This window comes from Dipteris shenzhenensis, chromosome 27 (genome assembly GCF_047967505.1).
Source record: "Dipteris shenzhenensis isolate YYH24624 ecotype China chromosome 27, Dip_SZ_1.0, whole genome shotgun sequence".
NCBI classification, from domain to species: domain Eukaryota; kingdom Viridiplantae; phylum Streptophyta; class Polypodiopsida; order Gleicheniales; family Dipteridaceae; genus Dipteris; species Dipteris shenzhenensis.
In genome coordinates, this window is record NC_141622.1 from 27608335 (window position 1) to 27635866 (window position 27532).

Below are 27532 nucleotides of genomic sequence, written 5' to 3' on the forward strand. Positions count from 1 at the left end.
ACTTGGAGCTGACATTGGATCGCATGCTTTTGGCCTGCCTCGTACCAGCCTTTCGTAGATACTTCCCTTTTAGGTCATGCGGCTTCACCATGTAGAATCCTTTTGGCCTCCTCCATTTTTAGCGGGGTGAACCCCGCTAGTAGCTTCTCGGCCAAAGCCTCCATGTAGGACATAGATTCGACATCGTTCTCGACCTGCACTCCCGCATCTTCCCCCATGGTAGACTCTTCTCTCAATGCACTACTCTCATGCCTCTCCTTGCACTCATTTCCCTCCTAGACTTCGGGTTACTTCGTCATCTTTTCAGGGAGCTGCAGCTCCCAAGCACCACCTCGAGGCAGGTGTCAACCATGCACAAGCTACCAATGAACCTAATGTCCACACCCGCCATGCCTCACACAACCATGCACCAACTTCCTTAATTGTTTACCTTTTGTCCCATTTAATGGCTTCGTCCTCTTTGGCCTGCCCCCCCTCTCTCCCTCTCTCTCTCTCTTCTTCTCTCTCCCCTCTCCCCTTTCTCTTCATCTTTTCTCTCTCCTTTCTTTCTCCTTCCTCTCTCTCTCTCTCTCTCTCTCTCTCTCTCTCTCTCTCTTCTTCTTCTTCTCCTCTCTAGGCCCCCCCCCCTCTCTCTCTCTGTGCCACATGAATGAAATTCATCTTGTTGACTTCTGAACCATTTGCATTACTCTTTGTACACTCTTTCCTTTTCATGCCTCCAATTTTATGCTCTCTCTTAAGCATTTCACTCACCCATAGGCAGGCCTAATGAATGATAGATATATATCATTTACCTTGTTTAAGATACAACTTGACAATAAAACAATTTCATCTCACATGCGCTTACACTAGATTAAAAGTGGAACAAAGCATGCTCATATGCTTTGGAATACCAAAGCTCTATATTAATGGCATCATGGCTACACTTTTGATTTGAAAGTAGAGTGGAGAGATAAATGATGGTACAATATAAGTACCTTTCACCTATCCATTTCAATAATTGCACGATATAAGTAGCATTCACCTATCCATTTCACTTAATACAAGGACTATATCAAATGGGTTACGGAAAGGACAAAAATCATCTTCAAAAGCAAGTGATGACAAGTGCCCAAGCACTTTTTTTGAAATGCGCTCACTCAATAACACTCAAAAGAAAGATTCTCTCAAAAAGCTAGATTCCCACTAAGCGCATGTAGTTATAGTATAAGTGGAAAGAGAAAGGTGCTTGGTGCGATGGTTTTGTTAGAATAAAATTATGAGGGCCACAAAAATATTATCATGCACAAAATACACGTCAAGAAGAAAGAAAAAACCAAGATGCCATACTTCATCAATAAATTTTGTCTTTGATGCGCAAACACTTTGCATAATCTTGATATAGCCATGAGGTTGGGCAGCCTCAACTCCTTGTGCATCCCCCGCCCATGCGCTTATAGGGATTTAAACCTTGCACCGTGCATAACCAAGTGGGGCATCATGCTTGCTTGTTAGTATTATTACCATTTTTTGTAATATGCTTCCACTTAGCGTGTAACCATACAATGTCTGCCCCTTAGCCCACTTAGTGTGTAACCACACAATGCCCTTGCCCCTTCTCTTACATGAGCCGACATTGAGAAGTGTGTACCCACCACCCTAAGCACGTCATGGGCTAAAAGGGAAACTAATAGAGAGAGGCTCCCAAGATTGTAATTAAAGCTAAGTATCTCCCGTACTTAAGGGTGTTTATAAACTAGTGCATGACGGGCATAGTTCACGCATCATGGACGGGCAAGATTGCTTGCCCTTGTCCAACGCATGGCCTAGATGCATTCAATGCACCATGGACGGCTCTAGTCCATAAAACGCCCTAAGAAAGAAGGTTAGAGTAGAGCTCCACGCATGGCACGGTAGTTGAAATTAAGGCCTCAAGTCGTTGGAGATCTATTCTAATATAAGCGAAAATAGTATGACTTAGGGCATGATCATGCATGGCCCATAGTTCTCTGTTTGAGTTCGAGGGAGTACGGTCACGCGAGGATGGAGGAGACGAGGCAGCAAGCAGCTCCCATTGGCTGAGCATGCATTGGTAGCAGTACATGAAAGCTCGAGAGGCCTACTTTTGTATAATTTTATTGGTTGAGCTGGTGTGAACTAGTGAGGGAAGGAGGATGCATTGCAATTCGCAACCAATTTTGGGCCAGAGGTGATGGTGCCCATGTAGGTAGTCTAAATTGTAAAACCGACTAGCCAATGAGATGCACGCATTTAATGGTGCAACAAATTTTGAGTATTCCTTAAGAAAATCTAAAATCTGGAGCTCCAAAAACACAGGCGAGATTAAAAAGATACCTAGTGTGTCCGGGATTGAAGGCAGGGGAATCTTCGGGGGGAATATTCGGGGCACGTGCCATGTGCCGATATGTGAGGAGTCAAATCATGACAGGGGGAGCAGGTGATGCTTTTACAGTCCCAGCAGTCAAGTGCTCGCTGCCAACTGCTCTGGCCGCTCATCATCAACAACGTCCATGCTGCTCTTTTTGTCTCAGAGTTCACTCACTGTCTCTCCATTGCTCTCTCTGCCCAGCTCTTGCAGACATTTTCAATCACCTTGGATGTAAACGGCTCTGCTTCGCCCTCCTCAGGTCATTGCTTCCCTTCATCATTCTTCCCCTTTCGCCTGCACTCACCTCTTGTTGTTGTTGCTGCCACACTGCTCCTACTGCATTGTTACACATTTCACTGACGACATGTAAATGAGTTGTTCACTTTACTATTTGGGCGGCACCCTGAGGTAACCGCCGGAACCCTCCCGCGCCTATCGTCAGTACACGTCAACGAAACAGGGAGGAAGAAGCTCGCAACGTAGCCAACAGTTCAACACGATCCGGATGTGTTTCACCCTGCATTTGGCTCATATCGCGATAACTCTCCGTGGGACAATGTTTCCTTCTGCGTTGACTTTTCATTGTGTTCGTCCCTTCCGTGAGTGGCGAGATAAAGATGAACCACTCGGTGGGTAACAACTCGACATCGCCTCGAGGACCGTCTCTTAACCCTTCAAACGGATTTCCCGACTGTATCTAGTTAGTAGCATGGCTTTCCCAGGAGGACCCCTTCCTCACATCAAAGGGTTTGGGAAATGCACATCTGCAAGACCAGATTATCGTGTTATAAAGTAGGATTTCAAGAGCCATTCGGTTGGACCTCACTCTTTCTCTAGAGGGATCTAAGATCATTGCTGTGGCTTTCTTTTTGCCCAGGTGATATCGCTTTTGCACTACTCCTTAGTCTCGTTGTTAATTGCCCAGGCCTTCTACTTTTCCTAGGTTCTTTCACGTATATGATCGAGGTGGCTAGATTTGTGCAACGTAGGTACTTTCAAATAGTAAGTACGCAGAGTAATTTCCCACCAGGGCTTACTCTTTATGTTAAACATTTATTTATACAGTGAAAAGAATTCACAAGAAACTCACATGAAGGAAGGGAAGATCAAAGGAAAACCAAATGAGGCTGAAAGAGTATAGTTTCGTGATTATGGGTCCCATTTCAGACTAAGCTAGAAAAGATCAAGAATGATGTACCTTGAGAATGTTGTTTTGAGAAAGGGGTCATAATAATTTCCTCTTATCTACGATTGCCATTGCTTACAGAATTTTGCAGAGTCAGTTCGGGAGGCTGAACAGTATGGAGTCTTGGGATATAGGAGACCACTGCCCCACCTGTGAGCCGAGAAGCTATGTTGCCAGAGAAGAAGTCTGCCTTGGGGGCAGCTTTGAGAGAGAAGAACGAGAATATAAGCATGCAGGCCATGTGGGCAGGACATGCGGTTTCATGGAAGGGCTGCCTAGGAGCAGCATAACACCCTGGATGAGGGCTGAGATGCTGGCAGAATTTGAGCATGAGCAGGTAGAAACCAGTAATCCAGGTGTGGGTAAAGCTAGAACAGTGCAGATATGGCCTAAAAGGTGTGAATCTGTTAAAACATCAGGCTGCAAGTCCCATTCAAAGTTAATCTCTAACATGGCATCAAAGCTGACAGGCCTCATTTATAGGGCAGCCAACAAGGGCTGGCAGGGCTCATTTACAGGCCTGCAGCAGATTGGCAGAGGCAGGAGCAGGCGGCTGGAGCAGCAGGAGTTGGTCTGGTTAGCTGGGCCAGGGATCTGGTTGGCTGATTATTTATCTGGTTGGCGGGTCTTGGTATTCAGAAAAAGCCTTTGGCTGCAGACCTTCACTAGAAGGAGAGCAGCAAGGAGGTCTTTTGGGTCAGCAACTTGCCAGCCCACTGAAGCTCCTTTGGAGGTTGGAGGTGCTCTGCAGAGGTAGAAGGCAGCGTGGAGAGCACACAAGCTACTAGATGGTGATAGGTTGGGCACTACATTTTTGTATCAGAGCTTGCCCATTTGTTTATTCTGCATCATGAGCATGCTCTAGACTTAAGTTATACTTATGTGCATAAAGAGGCGGAATGAGATTTGTTTAACCTCGAGATAAGTCTTCCATTGCAGGGAGTTGGCTACAGCAAGCGGCTCTCTGGTTTCTGACATCTATCAGCTAGGGTGATAAAATCTTTGGCTTCAGAGCCCCAAGGGGGACTCACAAGTGCCTTGATGCATGGAGGACTCAGGAGAGAACCTTTGCTTGAAAGGAAGGTGATGTCAACTCAGGATCGCAGAATTGAGATTGACTCTAGCATCTGAAAGGCAGATACCTTTGTGAGAAGGACAGTGACCTAGACTCAAATAAGTTTGCCTTTGTCAAGTATGGATTGCAGAGTTTGTATCAGTTGCATCATTGGTGTTAGGTGTGCGCCAAGATCTTCATTCCAGTGGCTTTATGGATGCCTTTTCCAAACAGAGGTAAACCTGATGGAGACAATTACCCATTGGGAAGGTGAAGCTGGGGAAGGAAAGTGATGACAGGAGGGAAATTGAAACCCCAGGATACATTGAATGCGATGGGAAAGATAGTAAAGCTTGCAGATTAGTTTGAGGGGGAAGAGTGGGAGGAAAAGGATGCTGAGGCACTCTGTGTGATCATTGGAGTAACAGTGATTTTGCACATTCAGGTGGTAGATATCTCAAGAGCGTCATAGGACATCTTGAAGGACATGTACCAGACAATGACTCTACAAGATCCTCACCTCTAGGATCAATCGTTTGCCATGAAAATGGAGAAGGGAGACGTTGTGTATGACTATCTCACGAGAGTGAAGGTGGTCAGGGATCAACTGGCAGGGACCGGGTGTAGTTGCTGATGCTTGTGGTGAATGTGCTTGCAAAGAACTTAGCATGATGATTTTGGAAAGGTCGAAGTGGCTCACCTTTGAGAAGCTGTGGCTATGTTGGTATAGGAGAAGTGTTAAATTACACGGCGCAGCGGAATAGAAACTGAACAAAGAATAGAGAGTACACAGCAAATTGGAGATGAAAAAAATTTTCCTTCAATACTGATGTAGTACAGATGATGGCTTCGTCCACCCGTGCACTCCCACAGTGGAGCTTAGATGGCGATCTAGACAGATACTAGGTGAAGAGCTACTAGCTGGAAGATCTCTGCTAGAAGATCTGAATTGATACAATGGACTGGGTGACATGCAAGTCAGGATCCATCCAATGTCCCGGGGTCACACATGGCTTCTCCTCATATGGAGGCCTTACAACTTGAGCACCTTGGACCACTGGTGGTTACCAGGAGGGTGGTGCATTGAGCATATCTAACACCCCCCCTCAATGTCTACCCGTAGGTGAACTACCCTCTTGACCCAATGCCGAGTCTCTGAAGATGACCCTGAAGCTGATCCTTCCCGAGTGCCTTGGTGAAGATATCTGCTCCATTTTGCTCTGTTGGACAGTAGACCAATTCCACTATCCCGTCCTCGATCAAATCATGCACATAGTGATACTGAATCTCTATATATTTTGTGCGCGCATGAAACAGTGGATTTTTAGCAATGGCCATGCAACTTTGATTGTCGCACCTCAGCACAGTTGCCTCATCCTCTTGCACTCCCATGTGCCATAAGATCCTCCTTGGTTACACTGCTTCACAAGCGGCAAAACATGCTGCCTTGTACTCAGCCTCGGTAGAAGACAATGCCATTGTTGGTTGTTTCTTACTGATCCAAGGGAAGATACCTGAACCTCGAGAAATAATATCCAAAAATTAGTTTTTTGGAATCATCTCCAGCCTATTCTGAGTCACAATGACCAGCCAAGGAAGTGCGTGTATCATAAGTGATGCCATAATTAAGAGTGCCCTTCACATACCTGAGCACCCTCATTCATGCATTCCAATGATTCTTCTGGGGCTTATTGGAGAATCTGCTCAAAACGCTCACAGTAAAATTGATGTTCGGTCTGGTGTTGCACGGATAGATGAGATTGCTAACCAACTTCTTGTACCTCCCGATGTCTGTTGGTGGTGAGGCATCCTCCATAGACAGCCTCGCATTTACCTCCATTGGTGTAGCTATCTCCTTGCACTCGGACATACCAAATGTCTTCAAGATCTTCCTTGCATATTTCTGCTGAGAGATGAAGATCTTGCCTGGCTCTTGCTAGACTTCAATCCCCAAACAATAGTGCATCAAGCCTAAGTCTGCCATCTCAAACTCTGTGCACAATGCCTTTCTAGTTTGCTGGATCATGTCTTCATAGTCACCTGTAATGAGGAGATCATCCACATATAGAACAATAATAGCAGATTTTTCACCTTTCTTGTACACATATAAGTTAGCATCTGAGGCACATCTTTTGAAGTTTAATTTATGAAAGAATTTGTCTATCCGTTGGTACCATGCTCTTGGGGCCTGTTTCAGCCCGTATAGACCAGAGGGGGAGTCAAGGACGCGACATTGAAACTGCACAATGGCCAAGCTAAGGATCACGAGGGGCTATGCACTGAGTTTATCACATATGGGATCGACACGTTAGCCCCGATCCTAGCAAAGCTATTCAATGATGCTGTTTGCCTTGGCTTCCCCCGCACTTGGACACTCAACACCATCACCCCCATCCACAAGGTAGGGGATCCCATGGACCCGAGTAACTACAGGACTATCATGATTAGACATGTGATGTCCAAGATCTATGCAGCTGTATTGGATGCATCCGTCAGCCTGTTCGTAAAGATGAGAGCGCTCAGAGCAGAGGGTCAGGCCGGCTTCAGGCGAGACCATGGGACTATGGATCACATACTCACACTCAAGAGTATCATTGAGGAGGCCAGATCACGGAAGGAGAGGGTATACTGTTGCTTTGTGGATTTCTGCAAAGCCTTTGACACAGTACCTCGAGCTCGTCTTATCACACGCCTACAGACACTGGGATTTGATCAGGAGATCATATGGGCAGTCATGGCACTGTATGAGAGAGTCTCAGGCCGAGTTTGTACAGGCGCAGGTTGGACAGATGAGATCCTGAGTACCATAGGGGTCAAACAGGGGTGTTCCTTATCACCGACCCTGTTTGGCCTCTACATTGATGAGCTTGAAACTTCCATGGGGACGTTCGGAGGGACCGGTTGCTCACTTGTCGGGATCATCATCGGGATTCTTCTTTATGCAGATGACGTGGCACTCTTGTCGTCCACACCCGAGGGGCTCCAGTGACACCTGGATGCACTGCAGGCTTTTTGTTTATCCCATGATTTGGAGGTCAACCTTGACAAGACCAAGGTCATGATCTTTAACACCTCTCGAGCAAACATACAACGGAAGCAGTTTACTTTTACTTTGGGTGGGTCACCAGTTGAGATCGTATCCTCATACAATTACTTGGGGGTCATCTTCTCCAGCCCGATCTTCACGATGAGACCAGCGATGCAGGCCAGACTGAGCAGGGGATACACCTCACTGGCTCGGCTAGAGAGACAGTGCTTTCACTCCCACTTCCAAAACCCTCGGACCAAGGCTCTTCTCTTCGACTCCTTGGTCTGACCAGCCGGTATGTATGGCAGCCCTTGTTGGGGGCCTAACATGTCAGAGATAGAGTGGACACGGGTGGAGCGCTTGCAGATCCTCATGCTCTCACGGATGATCCGGGGAAAACCGTCTGTACCACATCACATCATTCAAGCCGAGTTTGGTGCTTCTCCACTCCAGCTAGATGCAGCCTTTCAGACCATCACATATCTACACCGGGTTAGATCATATGGGGACTGCACATCAAGGAGACAGAGGTTGCCATGGTTGGCTCTCAATTCCTCCGTGAGGTTGGCAACAGAGGGAGATGAGCGATGCTGGTATGCACGGACTCACAGATGGTTTGTGAGACTAGGGTTCCACATCAATAGGATACCTCCTTTTCAGTACAGTTTAGATGCCCCTCCGGTACTCCCACCCACCATCCCGATTGGGCCACATACCAACCAGGTCATTTGAGAGGATCTCCTACAGCTACACACCTTTAGGACCTGGTTGGAGCCGAGGGAGCTTCCAGTGAAGCTGAGTTTCTACAGAGATTACTCTCTTCGCATTTCGGAGGAGGGATTCATCACACCACCGGGGTACACTGAGCTTCATATGCCTCACTCACTACAGATCTCCATCGGACAGTTTCGGGTATCATCACACCGCCTCCGCATAGAGAGCGGCAGAGCAGAGGGGATTCCTAGGGAGCATCGCTTATGCATATTGTGCGATTGTCAGGAGGTTGAGTCGGAGGAGCATTTTATTTTCAAGTGCCCAGTGTACTACAAGATCCGAGGTTGCTACCACTGCCTCTTCAGAGACGGCTCCGGGCCTTTCCAGATTCCTCGCCTACCCAAATCAGAGATGCCTCGTGGCCTTCATTCACGAGGGAGTCCGACATAGAGAGTACTTACTCAGGCGATGGGGCTTGGCCACATCATCACACACCTCTCAGAGCAGGATCACAGAGTTATTCCCATCGAGTGACATTGATCGTCCAGTCTCTAGCCACAGACGTAACAGAGACCCCAACCCAACGATCGCAGCACGACACACGAGACATCGAGGAGACACACAGATCACTCTCCCGTCATTGTTTAGACCCGGGATACGTCCCACGGGAGTCACGATGGCTCTGGTCTTGCGTCGAGCCTCGTCCAAGAGACCGAGACGCACGGCACCCCTTGACGGGCACCAACGTCCCATCACCGGCTATGCACCAGCCAAGGCGACATGACATATGGAGGATTCCGCTCCACTCCAGTCCTTTTCTTTTCATTGTTACATCCAGATGTATTTAATTATGTATGATCAGACTTAGGATTCAGCACGGGTGATGACTTTCCGTTGGGGAGAACAGGGGGATCCCTTTTCCTCACAATTTAAGGATTTTAAGGGTACATTCACACGGGTTGTGGGGGGGGAGGGGGGGAGTCACTCCATTAGGACACCCCGTTCACCGTTCAAGACCAAGAATTTTCAGAAAAATCCCTTGTTTCACAACCTCGGAAATTCAGGGTTGGTCGAGAAGGAGATGTTTGCCTAAACAATTCAGGGTCGGGAAGCAATGGGCATGCGTGTCGTCAAAATTCTGTCGTCAAATTTCGTTGTCTTCCGTGCCTTCTCCCACCGTCCTTCGCACATGTCTCACAAGCCATGTCTTTCCCACACTGGTGCTTCCGCCACGATTCTACACATTGCTCTCACCCTCTTCTCGCTCTGCTCGTGGACCGTCGCCACTCTGATACCAAATGTGAAAAACCAAATGTGTGCAAATGCATGCATAATTTGAATGCCAATTAGCCCTCCAATGGGGAAATGTGTGCAATGCATGCAGAATGCAAATGTGTGCAATGCATGCAGAATTTGAATGCCAATTAGCCCTCCAATGGGGAAGAGCGCCCTTGTGAGAGTACTTGTTTCTATTTCGACCTACATGCAAGGTGGGAGAGAGATGGCGGATGAATGCAATGTGGTAGAGAGAATGCTACGTGAGATTCACAATGAAAGGGTGATACCCTTTCATTAATGTCCCTTGAGATCACTCAAGTTCCATCTTCCCATGTACACCTACCCTTATCCTATGACCCATGCACCTACCATTCAATGCACTCTAATGTACCCTTTCCCTTTCCTATTGCCCCTAGGACCTAGACACGTGTGTGCACATCTTTATTACTAAATTAGCCAATGTTACATAGTTTTGGCGGTACTATTTACACTGCTTGATCGATCATAAATACAAACATATAACCGCACCATCAAATTGGCGCCTAGCAATAATAAGGTTCTAATGACTATTAATTAACTAAATAATCATTTCTCTTGTCATGACAACCTGCAAGCATCTGATAAGGGGAGCTCTTGACCCTATGTCAAAAGCAATAGAAAATCAAGGGCAAGTATTGTTCGTGTTGACATCAAGTTCTAGATGTGTTCCACATAAAGGACTGGCATAATGGTTGCAAAAGAATGACTAGTTCTTGATGTGTTTCCACATCAAGAATTATCATAGTGGTTCCAAAAGAATAACTAGAGCCTCTACATGTGGAATAATAGATTTGATTATAGTAGGAGTAAGGTACGTTGAAAATTGGGGCCCCCTAATGTGATAGTCAGCCATGCCACTTAAAAAATTCAATGAGCGCATGGACTAATACACATCATCACAAGCTCAACACCAATTTTGTAATCCCACCCACCAATGCCCATCATAGTGTGTCCCTAAAATAATTCCATAATTGGCTTACACCTGAATCTGTTTTGACCCTAAGGAGGTCACCAGTGAGAGCTATGCTGCTGAATCATCCTGCTTCTCATTAGTTTCTATTCGTCTTCTACCTAAAGATAGATGGATCATCCATATTCCCTTCCGCACGTGGATCATCCCCCTTTTTTGTCCTTCTTCATGTGTATGACATTACGCTTTTGAGCTCGTAGCTGTGTTGGTGGATTACATCAGTAGTAAGCGAGCCAGGTTCAATTTAAAGGGCATGGCAGTATGTCGCCCGAATTTGTTGCCTCTATCAAAATCAAGCCAGAGAGTCAAATATAAAAAACTCATGGTGCAGTTTCGATCTCATGACAGTAACAAGGTTAAAAACCATAAACTCAGGGTTCTGACAATGCACAAAACAAACCTCGCTCTGTCTCTTGGGCACACAAGTATTACTGAAGTAACTCACAGCTTCAAACTAGAGCATGCTCATGCAGTAGAATAGCCAAAACATATAGAATAGATTGCACAAAATAGGCAAACCCTGATACAAAATATAGAGCACAACCTACAACCATCTAGCCAGAGCACCTCCAACCTTGTCAACATGCCCACTCCAAAGGAGCTCCAATGTGTGCTGGCAAGATGCTGACCCAAAAACTTCCTTGCTGCTCTCTTCCCAGCCAAGGTCAGCTTTCTCTAAATACGACCTTTAGAAGCCCCCAGATCTGGCCAACCAGATCTATAACCAGACGACCAGGTCCCTGCACCAGCCAACCAGACCCTAATCTGTACGGTCGACAGTCCCTGCTCTACGGCCGACTCCTGCTCCTGGCTTCTGCCAACCTGCTGCAGGCCTATAAATGAGCCCTGGCAGCCCTTGTCGGCTTCTGTATGCTCCCCTTGCAGGGCCTGCTGCTGCCACCACCTGAGCACTCATCCAGGGCCTTATGCTGCACCTAGGCAGCCCTTTCATGCAGCCACATGTCCAGCCCACATGGCAGCCTGCGTGCTGCCCATGTGCCAGCCCTATATTCTCTTTCTTCACTCTCAGATCCGCCCCCATAGCAGCCTTCTTCTCTGCCCATATGGCTTCTCTCTGACACAATCCCCTTCTGCAGGTCATCCTCCCCCATGTCATCCTCATATGGAGGCTCACAGGTCAGGAGATAACTCCCATATCCCAGCAGCCCCTCTCACTGACCCATTGTGGGCCTATACTCACTCATTGATGCAGATGCTCCATGAGCTTCCATGTAGAAGCTCTCAGGAACAAGTCGGCGAAGTGCTCGATATCTGATCCTCAAATCCGCACCCACTTTTCTTCCAGGTCCAGCTTCACCAAGGTAAGCCATCCCAGAACATAGGTACCATCCAAGTAATACCAAACGTCCATGGCACCACTCTCCTCAATCACGAACATACCAGCAACCTTGAGCAATACAAGTACCTCCATATCCAGCTGTCCCCCTCAAAATCCTAGGACAGCCTGTCTCCACACAAGTACCATGCTCCCATTCCAACCAGTCACTATTCTGGCACCATCTGCAACCAAGTAATACACCTAAGTAATGAGATCCCTGCAGCTATCCCACATAGATCCACATCACCGATACACTTCCAGATATCCTGGATCACCCTTCAACAATCTCCAAACACAAGCTCTAATTGAGCTCCATCCTGAGTAACCAGTTTTTAAGAGCATACTCGCTTTATCTATTTCTGCCATAAAGGCTTCAACAGGTTTACCCTTTTCTACTCCCAGCATCCTGCAACTGGGCCTTGAAGAAGCATCCATAATGCCTGTCCATGTTAGCAGCTCAAGCTCCTTGCAGCAACTGACCTTGACAGAGGTCATGCAATAGGCATTGATGATCTCTGCAATAAGACTTCCCCCTCTATCTGCTAAGAAGGCTTTCACCCTTCATACTCTTAATACTTGAGAAAAACAAAGCAAACTTTGTGCCCGAAATAAGCAAATCAAGTAGCTCTTGGAGGCACCCATGACATCCACACTACACTGCAATTTTCAGTGTTCTGCACTCATCTAACCCTGATCCCTTGTCACACACGTGATGTCAGCCTCGTTCTCAATGCAACAATCTCAGCAAACAATGTTGTTCTCTATCTTCACAACAATTCTTGGTACCCCTGGCTCATTGGAGCATGTCTCAATGTTAGAGATCAACCAGTTTCACCCAGTCTACATATGTAATCTCAGCAATTCTCGGAGTCTCACCAAGGAAAGTTATGCTTTACCACATTTGCTTATGAAATTGACTCCTCTAACTCTTACTCCTCCTTTTGATCTGCCTCCTTTTTGCAAGCTCTCACCTAGTGTCTGGTCTTGTCACAGTGGAAGCACTGTTTCTTCTTCTAGCCCCCCCCCAAACGAGTCCTCGTCAACTTCAAACTTACCATCATCCTGCTTTTGCTAGGCTTGCCTTTGCCATGCTTGTCCTTTATGGGCCCTTACCGCTACTCTGTGCAATAAAGGCCCTTGCTGCCTTCCTCTTCATAAATCTTTGCCCTACTTCTTGTTAGATATGCTCAATGAACCACCCTCCTGGTAACCACCAGTGGTCCAAGGTGCTCAAGTTGTAAGGCCCCCATATGAGGAGAAGCCATGTGTGAGCCCGGGACACTAGATGGATCCTGACTTGCATGTCAAATGAGATCTATCAATGAGACCGTTGATGGTAGAAAGGTGATTGTGTGGGAGCCCCTTATTCTTGCTGGGGCTTGGGAGCCAGCTGGCCCCCAGCTGGGGGGTCCCAAGGGGGCCAACGGCCCCCCTGGTGGGGGTTCGAGGATGAGAGCCCCCGAGGCGACAGTATAGAAAATATTCCCTGAATATTCCATGGACGACTAGTCGTCTCCATCGACTAGGTCGACTAGTCGGCTTCACCGACTAGGTCGACTAGTCGGCTTCACCGACTAGGTTTACTGTTCGGTTCCACTGACTACGTTGATCTGACTACCGCCCGCTCCTCTAGAGTTGGTGCATGTTGACTTGTGTGATAAGATGCCTACACAGGCCTTGGGGGGATCTTCCTATTTTTTATTGATTGTCGACGACTATAGTAGAAAGATGTGGGTGTACTTTCTTCGCGAAAAGGCTCAAGCTTTTGGTAAATTGAAAGAATGGCTACAGCTCATAAAAAGTGGCCAATTTATCAAATGGATGTTAAATCAGCATTCTTGAATGGTGATCTCAAGGAGGAGGTGTACGTGGATCAGCCACCTGGGTTCGAGGCCCCCCCATTCTGAGAACAAGGTATATAAGCTAATCTCCGCAAAAAATCCTTAGAGTTGTTGCTGTACAAGATGTGCACCAGCTCCTCCTCATTTTGACGAAGAAATGCGTGCTTCTTCCGACGTATGAGACGTCGGTACTTGCATACCGTGTCTGGTGTGTTCGGGAGGTGACCTCTGGTTTCAAGTCGGAGCTGTCGGCGATAAGCCTTGCACTCCGCATCGTACCAATTGTTGCAGGGTACAGAACCAAGAGGTGGTGGTCTAGTGGAGCTCCAATACGCTCAAAACTAGTAGCCCAAACGTAGTGTACCAGTTTACAGCAGAAATACAAGAAGAAAAGCTTAAAAGAGAAGGAAGAGGAGGTCATTTTAATTGTCTTCTCAACACAAACGAAGCGGGAGTCGGATAAGTACCACCAACTCTATAACACTTGACTTTTGTTGTAAAATAAACCCCTTTTTTGAAATTGCAGCAAGTCATTTTCTCTCTTGTATTACTAAAAGGAAAGAATGGAAGGGGAAGAATGAACTTATTCCTTTTCCTCCATTACCCCAAGGAGAGAGAGAAAGAACACCTTAACCCCCTCTTGAAGAGGATGGATTAGGTGAGAGTTATACACATCTTGAGTATGATAACCCACAAATAGATTTACAGCAGTTTCTCCTTCAAGAACCTCTTGATAGGGAGTTCTCCTTTTGTAATGAAAGAAGAAATGAGACCAGCCAAGAACAAGGTGATGAGTTTACGCCTTCAACTCAAAACCCAGCACACATGGATTATAATCCAAGTGCAAGAGGAAGAGAGGAGACTCCTGTTGATAAGCTGATTTTCCAGCTTAGCAATATGATTGAGCAGTCCATTATGACAAGATTAGGGACTAAGAGGACTTTAAACTTTGGGGATGAAGAGTTGAGTACCCCTTCTAAGAGGTCCAAATTCCAACCGTGAGAAAGAATTGAGTTCCCCAAATATGATGGGGCAAGGGAGGCTGACAAAATACTCAATTGGATTCGCCCATTTTGAGCTATACTTTGCCGATCAAGACAAGACCGAGCAAGAGAAGCTTGCTCTTGCTACATTGCATCTGTAGAAGGATGCTCTAATGTGGTGGTCTTTGTCACAAACAAGAAAAGAGCCTATTCATGAATGGGCGAAGTTCGTGGAGCAACTGAAAGCCACTTTCATGCCACCGAGGCATGAAGAGAACCTAACCTTTCGTTGGGAGAGGTTTAGGCAGTTCGATAATGAGAGTAATGCAGATTTTACAGCCAGATTTTGGAAACTCTCTCTGAAAAGAGTGAGGAAGATAGGAGAAAGAAGTATTTAGCAGCCTTAAGCCTAAAAGTAATGTACGAGGTTGAAATGTTTAACCCGACCACGCTTAAGGACCTCACTAAACTGGCTGAAATAGTCGAGAGGAAATTGAATCCTCGTAAACCCTTCAATAAGGAGGGTGGGTCATCATCTAAGACCAACAATATACCCACTTTTAGGAAACCAAACCGGTTTAAGAATAATAAAGGGAAGGGTAAAGCTCTTGTAAGTAATGTGAACAGCCAATCACGTCCTGGATAGGTGCCATTTCCTTCTATGATGGACGAAGAGAAGAGGAAGTTAATTAAGGAAGGAAATAGCACTAGAGTTACTATCCATAGCATCATCAAGGTTGATAGTGTGAGACTCAAGCCCCAACAAATCCTCATCCTGCAAGGCAGCAGGCATGGTACTAGGTCCACCACAAAGTTTTGGATGATCTCTGATAACTTTCTGCGCAATCTCAAAAGGAACAGAAGTACATCCACCAATTCCTCTACCACCAAGTCTAGACACATGGAGAATAAGACGTGTCACTGAGCTCACAAAAGGCTCGCTACAATAATTGCACTTCCACTTTTTGTTTCTTGACCCCGTTGCCACTGCGGGGTTAATCATAGTGGTATGGATCCCCCAAAGTGGATTTGGAGGTTTAGGCATCTGGCATGGTAAATCTCTGCTGCTATGCTGTAATTCTCTGTTGCTATGCTGTAATTCTTTGCTGCTATGACCTGTGACCTGTCATGTTGGCATGCACACGAGCTTAATTCAATATAAATTTTGGGAGAAGTAGAACAAGCAAGTAAACTGCAATCTATAGACTAATTGTGTTGAGAAATGCACATGCCAAGCAAGCTGCAATAGAAGCTTCAAGGCTCAAGCATTAAGTAGTAACAAGTCTCATGCATAAGGCATAAGCAATGCTAGTATGCTGCTATGCAGCCCCAAGAAGGAGGCCAAATTAATTAGGGCTTTCAGCCCATGTTTTGCCCCCTTTAAATTTACTGTTATACTAGCAGGCTCTTATCTGAAACAAGCCCAGAAAGGGGCCAACTTTCTTAGGTCTTTCAGCCCATAATTGCCCCAATTTTTTGGGGAAGGAGAAAGCAAGATGTAGAGTGGAATGGAGCCTTCAAGGCCTTCAAAAACAGCGCTGTACAACGTGATAAAAGAAGCAAACGATGCACAACGTGAACTTGAAGGCAGGCTGAGCTCCAATGTTGATGCTCGTCACCCAAACCAGCAGCAGGATTGAACATACTGTAAATCCGTACAGGGTACGGCAGGTCCGTACAATGTATGGCGAATCCGTACATGGTACGGCAAATTTGTATGGTAGGTCCGTACAATGTACGGCGAATCTACACCAGTCGTGCGGAAGAGGCAAAAAAGCGTACAGGGCACCGTGGTACGGATGGCGTGTATGGAGTCCGGACGACGAGTCACGAAACGAAAATGCTATCTGCAAAGTCTAAGGTTCCAAAACGTTGAAATTTTAGGGCTTTTAAATTTTATAAAAAATTTAGAGTATGTCTAAACGTGTTTTAAGTGTCTTATCATAAGACACGAGTGTCTTAACAACCATGGTACATAACCGGGGTTAAGACAATGGCCTTTAACCCCCACAACCTCCTATCCTACTTAAAGACCAATGTGCCTTTAATGGAGAACAGCTACTGAGCATACTATCCAATGTCCATCAATACTCGACAATACTCAAACCGCTGACTAGGTAGACTCTTCGTCAGCATATTTGCAAGGTTATTATCTATATGAACCTTGACAAGCTCTATGCGCTTGTTTTCAAGTACCTCCCAGATAAAATGGTACCTGACCTCAATGTGTTTGGTCTTTGCATGAAAGACCGGATTCCGGGCTAGCTGAATAGCACTCATGGAATCACTATGCAATGTCGGTACACTTGTATGAATCCCCAAATCTCCTAGTAGCCGATCAAGCAATATAGCCTCCTTGCACCTATGTGGTTGCAACATACTCGGTCTCTGTGGTAGACAAAGCAAATCACCTGCAAAGGTGAACACATAACCAAAAGTGGATCTCTTTGTGGTGGAATTGGTTGGGCGAGTTTTGTTACTCCGGCTTGGAGTTGAGATAGGATCAATGCTCGATCAAGCTCTTCTTTAGCTTCCAAGCCCCTCTCGATCCCATTCCTTGACTATACAATCGTGTTCTTCTTTTGCTTTTCTTTGTACATGTCCAAGAATTTTGGATGTATTTGGTGGCATGGGAATTGTAATCCTACCAACTCTTGTTCTTCTTAGGCTCTCAAGCTTTTCTTTACTTTGGGGCTTATGCTCATTATGGATTGGATAATGCCCTTATGTATTTGTAAACGAGTTTAGATCAAGAAACTAACTCTACCTCACTGAAGGGGTATATTTTTTTGCACCATACATGTGGCAGTATGCCATGTGTTGCTCTAGGACTTAATCTAGTTCTAGGGTTTGGGGTTTTTTAAAAGGTAGTGTAATAATAACTTTTTGCACCATACATGCGGCACTATGCCATGTGTTGCTCTAGGACTTAATCTAGTTCTAGGGTTTACGGTTTTCTACAAGACCCATTGATGATTGGTTCTTTGTATTCAAAGTTGTGTGCAGTTCATTTCTTGGTCTTTAACTTCCTTAATGTTGTGTTCACTCTCACAAACTTCACAAGTGGTACTAAGCCTCCTTACCAGGCTAGTCTTGTACACACACGTACACTTGTGAATCCTTGGAGGTGATCTAGAGGCACAAACAACAACTACAAGAAGTTCCATCATTGGAACTTAGTGCACATTGGACAAGTCGGGGGGGCTACAAACACAAGGGGGCATAATCGTGGTGCTCTTTTTTTTTTGGGGTCGCCAAATTCCGTATGGCGGCGGTTTTGACTCGTGAAAATTATGAAAACAATGTTTATTCAGTCTGCAGTGCACGTTTAGGCAGGTGACAATGGAAAAAACAACCCAAAATGGGCTCAAATATGCAAACATCATTCTTGCATTGTTGGTTGCAGTTTTTTTTGGGAGTTCTAATAATCTATTTCAATTTTATCAGTGAAATTTTATCATTGGATGAAAATTTCAACACGTATCAAGGCCCTTCTATGCATTTGAGATAGTTTTGACAGCAAATTGAGTGTTCGGAAGCAGCCAATACTTGCTTTAATTTCTCATTAGAGGCTTTGCATTTTGTTTACCACTACACACATTTTAAAGCAGTTTGAGGTGTTTGGCAATAGGCTTTTGCTATTGTTGAAGTTTTGACAAAGGGCAATAGCTCTTTTTTTGGTGATTTTAGTAAACCCACATCCGGGTTTCCACATTTTAAAAACGGTACTAGGGTTATTTTTAGTTATTACAGCAGTAGTATTTGGGCATAGCATTTATTTGCAGGCATGACTTCAGATAACATGCCTCATATTGAAGAAAAGTTGAATGACACTCAAAATTATCCTTTATGGAAGTTCAAAATGCCTTGGTATTGATTCTTTGTTTTGGAAGTCCATACCTTTGTGGATATAAATGAGTCCATACCTTTGTGGACATAAATGCTTTGTAAACCTAGCGGGACACGTACTAGTACTAAAAAAGCTTGAAGCTACACATTTTCCAAAGAATGCCTGCTACTGCAAGTTGGGGCTGTTGAGAAATCTGTTTCCGTTTTGGAATAATTTGAAGGCTGAATTGAACACCTTTAGTTCAACTCACAGCACTTCTTTTAGTACAGGCCAGGACTGTCGTTAATGTACCATCAGCACATGGCTTCTACTGAACTAAGCTCCCCATTCATGGAAGTGAGCAAAATCCAAGACTGCTTTTGTCACGTCTCAGGATTGTACCAGAACCAGTAGACAAGGGTTTCTCTCGTGATACTGATAAGAGGATCATGCAGTCAAATGGTTGTTTCCGTGTTCTGTTTTTTTGCCACTGTTTTTACTTCATTGTCTTGCTTCCATATTTTCTATTAGTTTTGCCACTGTCTTTCATTCATATTTAATTTACAGATTAAAATTAGTGAACAGAAAATGCTTTAGGCTCAATGGGTTCCTCTTCTACGAAGTGCAGATCTTGGAGGTGTATGAACGGCTGCTGTGCAGGCTGCTGTAGGAGTATTGCCATGGATAGAAATTGGCAAAGTACATGGGAGGGAGCAGAGGTCTGGGAATAGCAGACAAATTCAAAACAGCTGGGTAAGGAAAGTACTTAATCCATTTTCTAGTAGGATTTTTCCGTTGGTGGCTTTGCGATATTCAAAGAAATGTAATAGCATCCACATCTTTTAGTTATGCCCCCCTCTTTTTACAATCTTTGGCATGGTTTAAGCTAAGCAGGTTAGCTGTTCTTTCCTACAGGCTTGGCCGGGAGTGCTGCAATCATGCCACCACATGAGGATTGGTAAGTTTGTCCCACTACTCTAAGGAGTAACTGCAAGATCTGTGATATGAAATTGATTTCTATTAGAACAGTGCCAGCGTCTGTTTCTTTTGTACTGTGCTAGTGCAATTTCAAGCATTCCTGTCCAGCTTGTATCCTTCAAAGATTATATGAGATTTCTATAACAAAAAGGTTTGGTAGTATTTTGAGTCCAAAGTTTCCTGTCCAGTGTAGATGCTTCTGACATCATAAGAAACAATTGTTTCTTAACTTGACATGATTGCGATTGCCTGAACCAGACAATTTAGTTGAACAATTTTTAAGAAATAGCATAATTCTGTGTTTTGATAAATGAGTTTCTCTTTGGCAGGCCTTCCGAGTTGGTTCCTCCTCACAGTGACATACTTCATGGCAATCCAGATAAAGACAATCCCATTAATGGAGCTGCCATCATGAATGGAATCATTGAGCCTCAAATCCGTCAGCTCGCATGCGGACTGATAGCTGATAGTTTGAATGAGGTGCTTGTAGAACCAAAGACCGGATTTAAGTTTCCGATGGTTCTATGTCGTGACATATATGAAGAACAGAACTTAGGTGCCAAAACACAGGTTTCAGTTTTCTTCCTCTCTTCTTTCTTCCAAAAGATGTGACTTCTAATCTTTATTGATTGTTGACACTAATATTGTCTAAGGACTGGATTCCTCATTTTCCATAAATGAATTATATTTGATAGGTTCAAGTTATGCATTGACGTCATCCAGGCAGGAAATGTGTGCCAAGAAATGAGAAAACGTCTGTAGCTCAAATGGCTTGCGGTGAGGAAGTATATGGAGTTTGCTGGCATAGAAAGATACCTTCCTAGCTGTGCTTAATCAAGGAAAATACATAATGAAGTTTTCAAAAGTATGAAACCTAGTTACGATTTTGATGAACTACACTCATGACAAGGATGGCTAAGGGTCCTATCAAGTTTAAGGGCCATTTTTCAGGGTGTTGCTATGGGGATGTACATTGGGTGCAAGCACTTAGAGTAGGGAGGTTCTCCTTGCATGCATGATGATGCATTGATCTTAAGGGATTTTAGAATTCTCAATGAAGTCTTTCCACTATGCAAGAACAATTAAGATTTCAAAGGCATGGGAAGCCAAAAACTATGGGGGTTCAAATTTGAGCACTAGAGGCCTTAGTGCTTATAAAGGAAGCTTATTTATGAATCTTTGTTTGTTTCTAGTCATGATTAGAGTGAACAAAACCTAGGCAAATGATGCGGTTGATCTATCCTTGGAATCTTGAAGTTTGGCTCACATGTACTTGCCACAAATAAAGTCAGAAGTATTACCTCTCAGTCTCACATTTTAATAGATACATCATGAGGAGGCTAAAACCCACTCATTGAGAATGAAATAAAAATTGAAAAATCAAACAGGAACAATGGGTGGGACAACATTGATGGGTCCTCTATTAGCTATATGAAGTAAAGGCAGCATCATAGTGCTACTTGATGTCATAATTTATAAGTCAAAATGAGATGCCAAAATCCCACATCCTAGGGAAAGTTTAAATAGTCTACTAGATTTATGATAGATCTCTCCATCCTCCTCATATGTGCGCCTCTAAGGACAAGCCTATAGTGAGCACAATGGATCATTCAAAGAGGTTTCCAGGAGAAAATCCCATAACGATAATTTGGAGTGGACCATGTTGGAGGGGTTGGGATGTGCTGAAGCTGTGTTGAGGGTCTTTGATGACCCAAGGAAGAAAAGGTCTAGTCAAAGTGTCTTGCTTAAGAACACATAGTGCACCTTTCCTAGTAGTCGTGATTGATTGAGAACATGTGGCAAAGATAAGGCCACACATCCCAAACTGAAATCTCTTTAGGAATGTGGAGGTGCGTATAGTCAATGGGCACAAAACCATATGTAGCAAGAGAGCCTTCTCACTCCCTTAAAGGAGTGCACAACTTACTCTATATTCTTAGAATCTTTGATTGATTACTTTGAGGAGGCACTATTTTCAACAGGGCAAGAGCCATTTTTGAAGCACCAAGGAGGGCTAAGGTCTAGGAAGGGGTAGTAATACTTGTGACATTTTTGAGAATGAGGAGAGAACACAAATGTTGGAGAGAGCTTGACAAGCTGAAATGATTTACACACAACTTAAAATTACAAAAAAACAATGGGTTTTGTAGGAAACCCTAAACCCTAGAACTAGATAGATTAAGTCCTAGAGCAACATGTGGCATTACATTGTGTTGGGGTAAAGGCACATTGCCAACCCTTCATTAAAGATAGGACACCTGTGACTGTCTTAAGACAGTCATAGGGTAAACCTAATCCTAATAAAAACAAATGAGTTTGTGGTGTGGCTCATCACTTCACACCCACACACCTGGAGTCTTCTCTCTCTCTCACTCTCTCACTCTTGCTCTTCTTCCCCCTTCAGTCCCTTTCAACTGGTATCAGAGCCTTCTACCCTTGGCCTCTCCCCTTCGACCTCTACAGTGCCGTACGGACGTACGACGTCCGTACAGCCATACGGAAGGGCGCGTGGGCACGGGATCGTCGCGGGCGCGGGCGCGGGCTGTGGCGAGGACACGGGAGCAGAGCGGGTGCGAGCGCGGTCATCGAGCGGGCGCGGGCGCAGTCATCTAGCAGGCGCGGGCGGGCGCGGGCCCTTTTGCATAGCAGCTGCTAGCTGCAGCACGGCGGCGCTGCATCAAGCCAGCAGCCAGCAGCTGCATAGCAGCTGCTACTAGCTGCTAAGCCTCTCGAGGCGTCGCGCAGTCTACTCCAAGGGCAGCCGTACGGACTGCCGTACAACCGTATGGACGACGCCACCACACTTTTTTTCGACAGTTTTTCCTCTTCTGGGGTTCCGTACAGGAGTCATACATCTGTACGGATCTCCACAGCGCAGGTACAGGGAGCTGCTTCCTACTTTTGCAGCAGGGAGTACATTTTCTTTGTTTGGGGAAGAAAGAGAGGTGAAAGCGCATTTTGCTCTTCATTCCTCTTGATTCAGGGTCTTTTTCAGTTCACAAAACTGTGTTATCTTGACAGTACAGCAAGTACTTTCATTCATCTCGTGCTTGAGGTGAAGAGAACCACAGTGTGTGGTTGATTGCACAGCTATTTTGTTCTGGGAAGGTAATGCCTTGATTTTGCAAGAGGACATATGCTTTTACTGGGTTTGAATCTCAGTTTACAGGTGAGCAGATCATAGGGCTTTTGCTCGGAAGGTGATGCATTGTATGCCTTGAGGCAGTGTGGTGCCAGAGAGAGCACATTTGTCTTGATCTCCGCAGTGTCGAGGTGACATTTTCTTGCAGGTCACATTTCTTGTGCCACACTCAGAGAACCTCAGTTGAGCCACGCTTGGCCAGGGCGCATCGAGTTTACTCGGTCCCTAACTGTCCATCGTTGACAGTGCTCAAAAGGTTCCTCATTGAGTGTTTGTACGTTGGGATCTGTGTATGTCATTTCTACACAGGGCAGTATATGCATTACACTGGTGGATGATTTTGTCAGAGAGATTTTCATATTGCATGCTACCTCAGTGTTGAGGTGTTCTCCACTTGATTCAGGTGTCAGATCAAGGGGCTTTTGCCCAGACTTTGTTTGATAGCACTTGGGTTACCGACAGAGATCTTCAGATGCATTTTCTCCCCTTGGTATAAGGGTGATTGCTTGGGATTTATCCCATTTTCTGTTGCAGGCTGTGTGACAGGCTGACGTGTCATTTTTTTAAACTCAGTGCAATACCTCATCTGGGGTAGGAGAAGTGATCAGTACAGTCAGTACATCAGGGTTTACAGCAGTGTTTGTGCTTTGTCAGATGATGATGCACTGTTAAGCACTTGTTGAGCAACTGCAGCAGTCTGAAATTACTGTTTTTTATGCCTCTTTGAGCTCGGTACAGTGTGTCAGAAGGTACAGTATTTGCAGGGTCATTTACTGTTTTGCTGCAGATTTTCCTGACAGTAAAAACAGCACCATTGAGAGTGCTTCTGGCTCTTGAATAGAGCAGGTTTTTTCTGAGAAATCAGAATTTTTATTCAGTTTTTTTTTACTTCCAGGGAGTCAGGTACTTTCCTTATCTGATATGGCATCAGGGGGAAGTGATTCTTCAATTCTAAACATAAAGAAACTGGAAGGAGCACACAACTATGCATTATGGGCAGAACAGTGCTTGAATGTACTTCTGTTAAAGAAGATTGCTAAGCCCATAAGGGTGAAGGGTGTTAAGCCATCTGACATGGCAGCTGATGACTGGGAAGAGCTTGATTTGTCCGCAAGGGCAGCTATCATGCTCACTATTTCAGACACTCTAGTGTTCAATGTTCAGGCTGAAAAGACCTCTTATGGTCTATGGCAAAGACTAGAAGAATTGTATGCCCAAAAGAGCTCAGCCAGTAAGGTTTATTGGCTGAAGAAGCTAGTTGATCTTCGCATGAAGGAAGGTACAGCTATGACCTCACACTTGAGTGAGTTCAATGCCATCTTTACACAGCTGATTGCACAGGGGTTGAATCTTGATGAGGAGTTTAAGGCTACTTTCCTGTTGTGTACCCTCCCTGAGAGTTGGGACACTTTCAAGACCACCCGCAGGTAGAAGATAGAGGCAGGACTCAGCAGAAGGGGAGATCTGCTAGTAAGTCCAAATCCCGAAGTCAGTCCCGTGGTAAAAAGGATATTGAATGCTTTTATTGTGGCAAGAAGGGACATGTGAAGTCTAAGTGCTTCAAGTTCATACGGGATCAGAAAGCCAAGAAGGCTGAAACAAAGGATGCAGGAAATGCAAGCAAAGGCAAAGGCAAGGCCAAGGCAGATGATTTGGATGCAGTGAATGTTGCAGCAGAGGACAGTGACAGTGACATACATGATGTTTTATGCTCTTCTGCTGTAATAGCACATGCCTTGGTTATTGATGTTCACGACATGCACACCTGGCTCTTGGATTCAGATGCCTCTTTTCATGTTACTCCTCATAGGGAGTGGTTTACTTCCTACACAGGTACTCATGGAGTTGTTCATCTTGGGAACAACTATGCATGTCAGATTGCAGGGATTGGCAGTATACATATAGTATTTCCTGATGGACGCATATTCATGCTTGATGGTGTCCGCCATGTGCCGCAAATCAAGAAAAATCTGATTAGCACTGGCTTATTGGATGACAGTGGTTACCACACCACATTTGGGGATTCCAAATGGGTGATTACTGATGGCAAGACTGTAGTGGCTGAGGGTTTTGAGAGTGATACCTTGTACCCTCTTTATGTTTCCAGTGTGGGTAATGATGTTGTTGCCATAACCGAGCTGCCAAAGGTTTCATTGTGGCATAGCCGGTTGGGACACATGTCTGTTAAAGGAATGCAAGAACTGTCACGTTTGGGTTATCTGCCGCCTCTTTCTTTTTCAGATTTGCCTACTTGTGATCATTGTATATTTGGCAAGCATTCTGTGACTCCTCATAAGAGGAGAACTCCCCAGAATAGAGACCACTTGATCTAGTGCACACTGATTTGTGTGAGATGCCGCAGTTATCACTAGGGGGTGCAAAATATTTTATTACTTTCATTGATGATGCCACACGCAAAGTGTGGGTCTATTTCTTGAAGCATAAGGGAGATGCTTTAGATGCTTTCAAGAAGTTTGTTGCTCAGGTTGAGAATCGGACAGGTCGCAGGCTGAAATGCCTCAGGTCCGATAATGGGGGTGAGTATGTGTCACATGCTTTTGTGCAGTTTTGCCAAGCTAAGGGCATCAAACAGGAACTCACAGCTCCTCATAATGCATCTCAAAATGGTGCAAGTGAGCGTATGAATCGAACTATTCAGGAGAAGGTTCAATGTATGTTGTCTTATGCTGCATTACCCCATGGCTTTTGGGCAGAAGCCGTGCAAACAGCAGTTCACATTATTAACAGGTCGCCAAACAAGGCTTTGGAGTTGAAAGTGCCAGAAGAGGTGTGGTCTGGCAAGCCACCTTCATATAAGCACTTACGTGTATTTGGCTGCGAGTGCTTTGCTCATATACGCAAAGAACTACGCACCAAACTGGATCCAAAGTCTATCAGATGCATCTTTATGGGTTATGGTGACGAAGGTGAAATGGGGTACAGATTATGGGATCCCGTTAAACGGAAGATTATACGCAGCAATGATGTCATTTTTAAAGAAGATAGTGTACACAAGGAACCCGTGCAACCTATGGAATACAGGAGGGTTATTTATGATGATGTTGGACAGCAAAGAATGCCCATTTATATGCAGCAGCAGGCTGCTGCAGATCACCCTGTTCAAGAGGGTATACAGGCTGAAAATCAGCCAGATAATTTTGCCAATGATGCACCACTGGATGTGCCAGCAGATGGGGCTGTAGAACAGCCAGATATGGTGGTACAGCCACCCGTCATGCATGAAGAACAGGCTGGACAGCAGCCTAATCCGGAACATTTTGTTAGGAGGAGCACCCGTGCACAACGGGCTCCTGCCAGGTTTGTTCCAGGAGCCAATAATGTGGAATGCTGACAGATTGTGGTGAGCCTTCCAGCTTCAAGGAAGCTATGGGAAGAATAGAGAAAAAGAAGTGGGAGAAAGCCATGCAGTCAGAAATGGACTCCCTACTTCAAAATGATACATGGGACTTGGTGCAGTTACCTGCAGGCAGAAAGGTTTTGCCATGCAAGTGGGTTTACAAAGTCAAAGTGGATTCAAATGCTTTACCTAGGTATAAGGCCAGATTGGTTGCCAAGGGATTTAAGCAGGAGAAGGGCATTGACTTTGATGAGATCTTTTCCCCTGTAGTCAAGATGACTACTTTGAGAGCAGTGTTAGCTCTTGTTGCTCATGACGACATGGATTTATGTCAGATGGATGTGAAGACAGCCTTTCTTCACGGAGATCTCCATGATGAGATCTATATGAGTCAGCCAAGAGGGATATGCTGTTAAAGGGAAAGAGCAGCTGGTGTGTAAGCTCAAGAGAAGCTTGTATGGACTCAAGCAGGCGCCAAGGGAATGGTACAAGAAGTTTGATGCCTTCATGCAGTCCCAAGGGTATCATAGGTGTGAGACCGATCAGTGCTTGTACACCAAACGGGCAAAAGATGGCAGTTTGATGCTACTCATTCTATATGTGGATGACATGCTTATTGCCAGTAAATCTCAGCATGAGATTAGTGCTTTGAAGAAACAACTGCATAAGTCTTTTGACATGAAAGACTTGGGTGATGCAAATCATATTCTTGGCATGCGGATTACTCGTGACAGGTCCAAGGGACTTTTGATTCTGTCACAAAAGGAGTATATTGACAAAGTACTGCAGAGGTTTAAAATGGAGGGGGGGAAGTCTATTAGTACCCCGTTGCCTCCACATTTAAAACTCAGCAGTAAGGACAGCCCCAGATCAGATGATGATAAGGCTGAAATGGCCAAGGTTCCGTATGCATCTGCAGTTGGTTCTTTGATGTATGCCATGGTTGCCACTCGTCCGGATATTGCTTTTGCGGTGGGAGTCATCAGCAGGTATATGGCAAATCCAGGCAAGCGGCACTGGGAAGCAGTGAAAGGTGCCTTGAGGTACCTCAAGGGTACCAAAGACTTGTGCATATGCTATGGTAGGCAGGATGCATTGGTGCATGGTTTTATAGATTCAGACTATGCAGGGAATGCAGATAACCGGAAGTTTACTACCGGTTATATTTTCACATTTGCAGGAGGTGCTATATCATGGGTGTCTCGGTTGCAGAAATGCGTTGCACTGTCAACCACTGAAGCTGAATATGTTGCAGCCACTGAGGCCTGCAAGGAAGCAATATGGCTTACTCGGCTGGTGGGAGATTTGGGCATTACAGGAGATATGCCAGTTTTGCATTGTGATAGTCAGAGTGCTATCATGTTGGCAAAGAATCCGGTCTTTCATCAGAAGACCAAGCACATAGAAGTGAAATATCATTTCATC

At 45.1% G+C, this 27532-nt stretch overlaps 1 protein-coding gene across 5 annotated transcripts in view; it reads left to right on the forward strand.

The window, feature by feature from the left end:
* The first annotated feature begins 2473 nt into the window (after positions 1–2473).
* The window catches only part of LOC147884111 (fatty-acid-binding protein 2-like), a 69373-nt gene continuing 44314 nt past the window's right edge, over positions 2474–27532 (forward strand). For 3 of the 5 annotated variants that reach the window (XR_015543667.1, XR_015543666.1, XM_087398607.1), the window contains exons 1-4: positions 2474–2627; positions 19258–19382; positions 19545–19587; positions 19937–20177. Coding sequence is in view for 3 of the 5 variants with exons in the window: in XM_087398607.1 (XP_087254733.1) it covers positions 19568–19587; positions 19937–20177 (261 nt within the window). In the remaining 2 variants the exon portion in view is untranslated. Of the gene's footprint in view, positions 2628–2647; positions 2777–18919; positions 19092–19257; positions 19383–19544; positions 19588–19936; positions 20178–27532 lie in introns of those variants that run through there. The other 2 variants (XM_087398608.1, XM_087398609.1) reach the window with 2 other exon arrangements.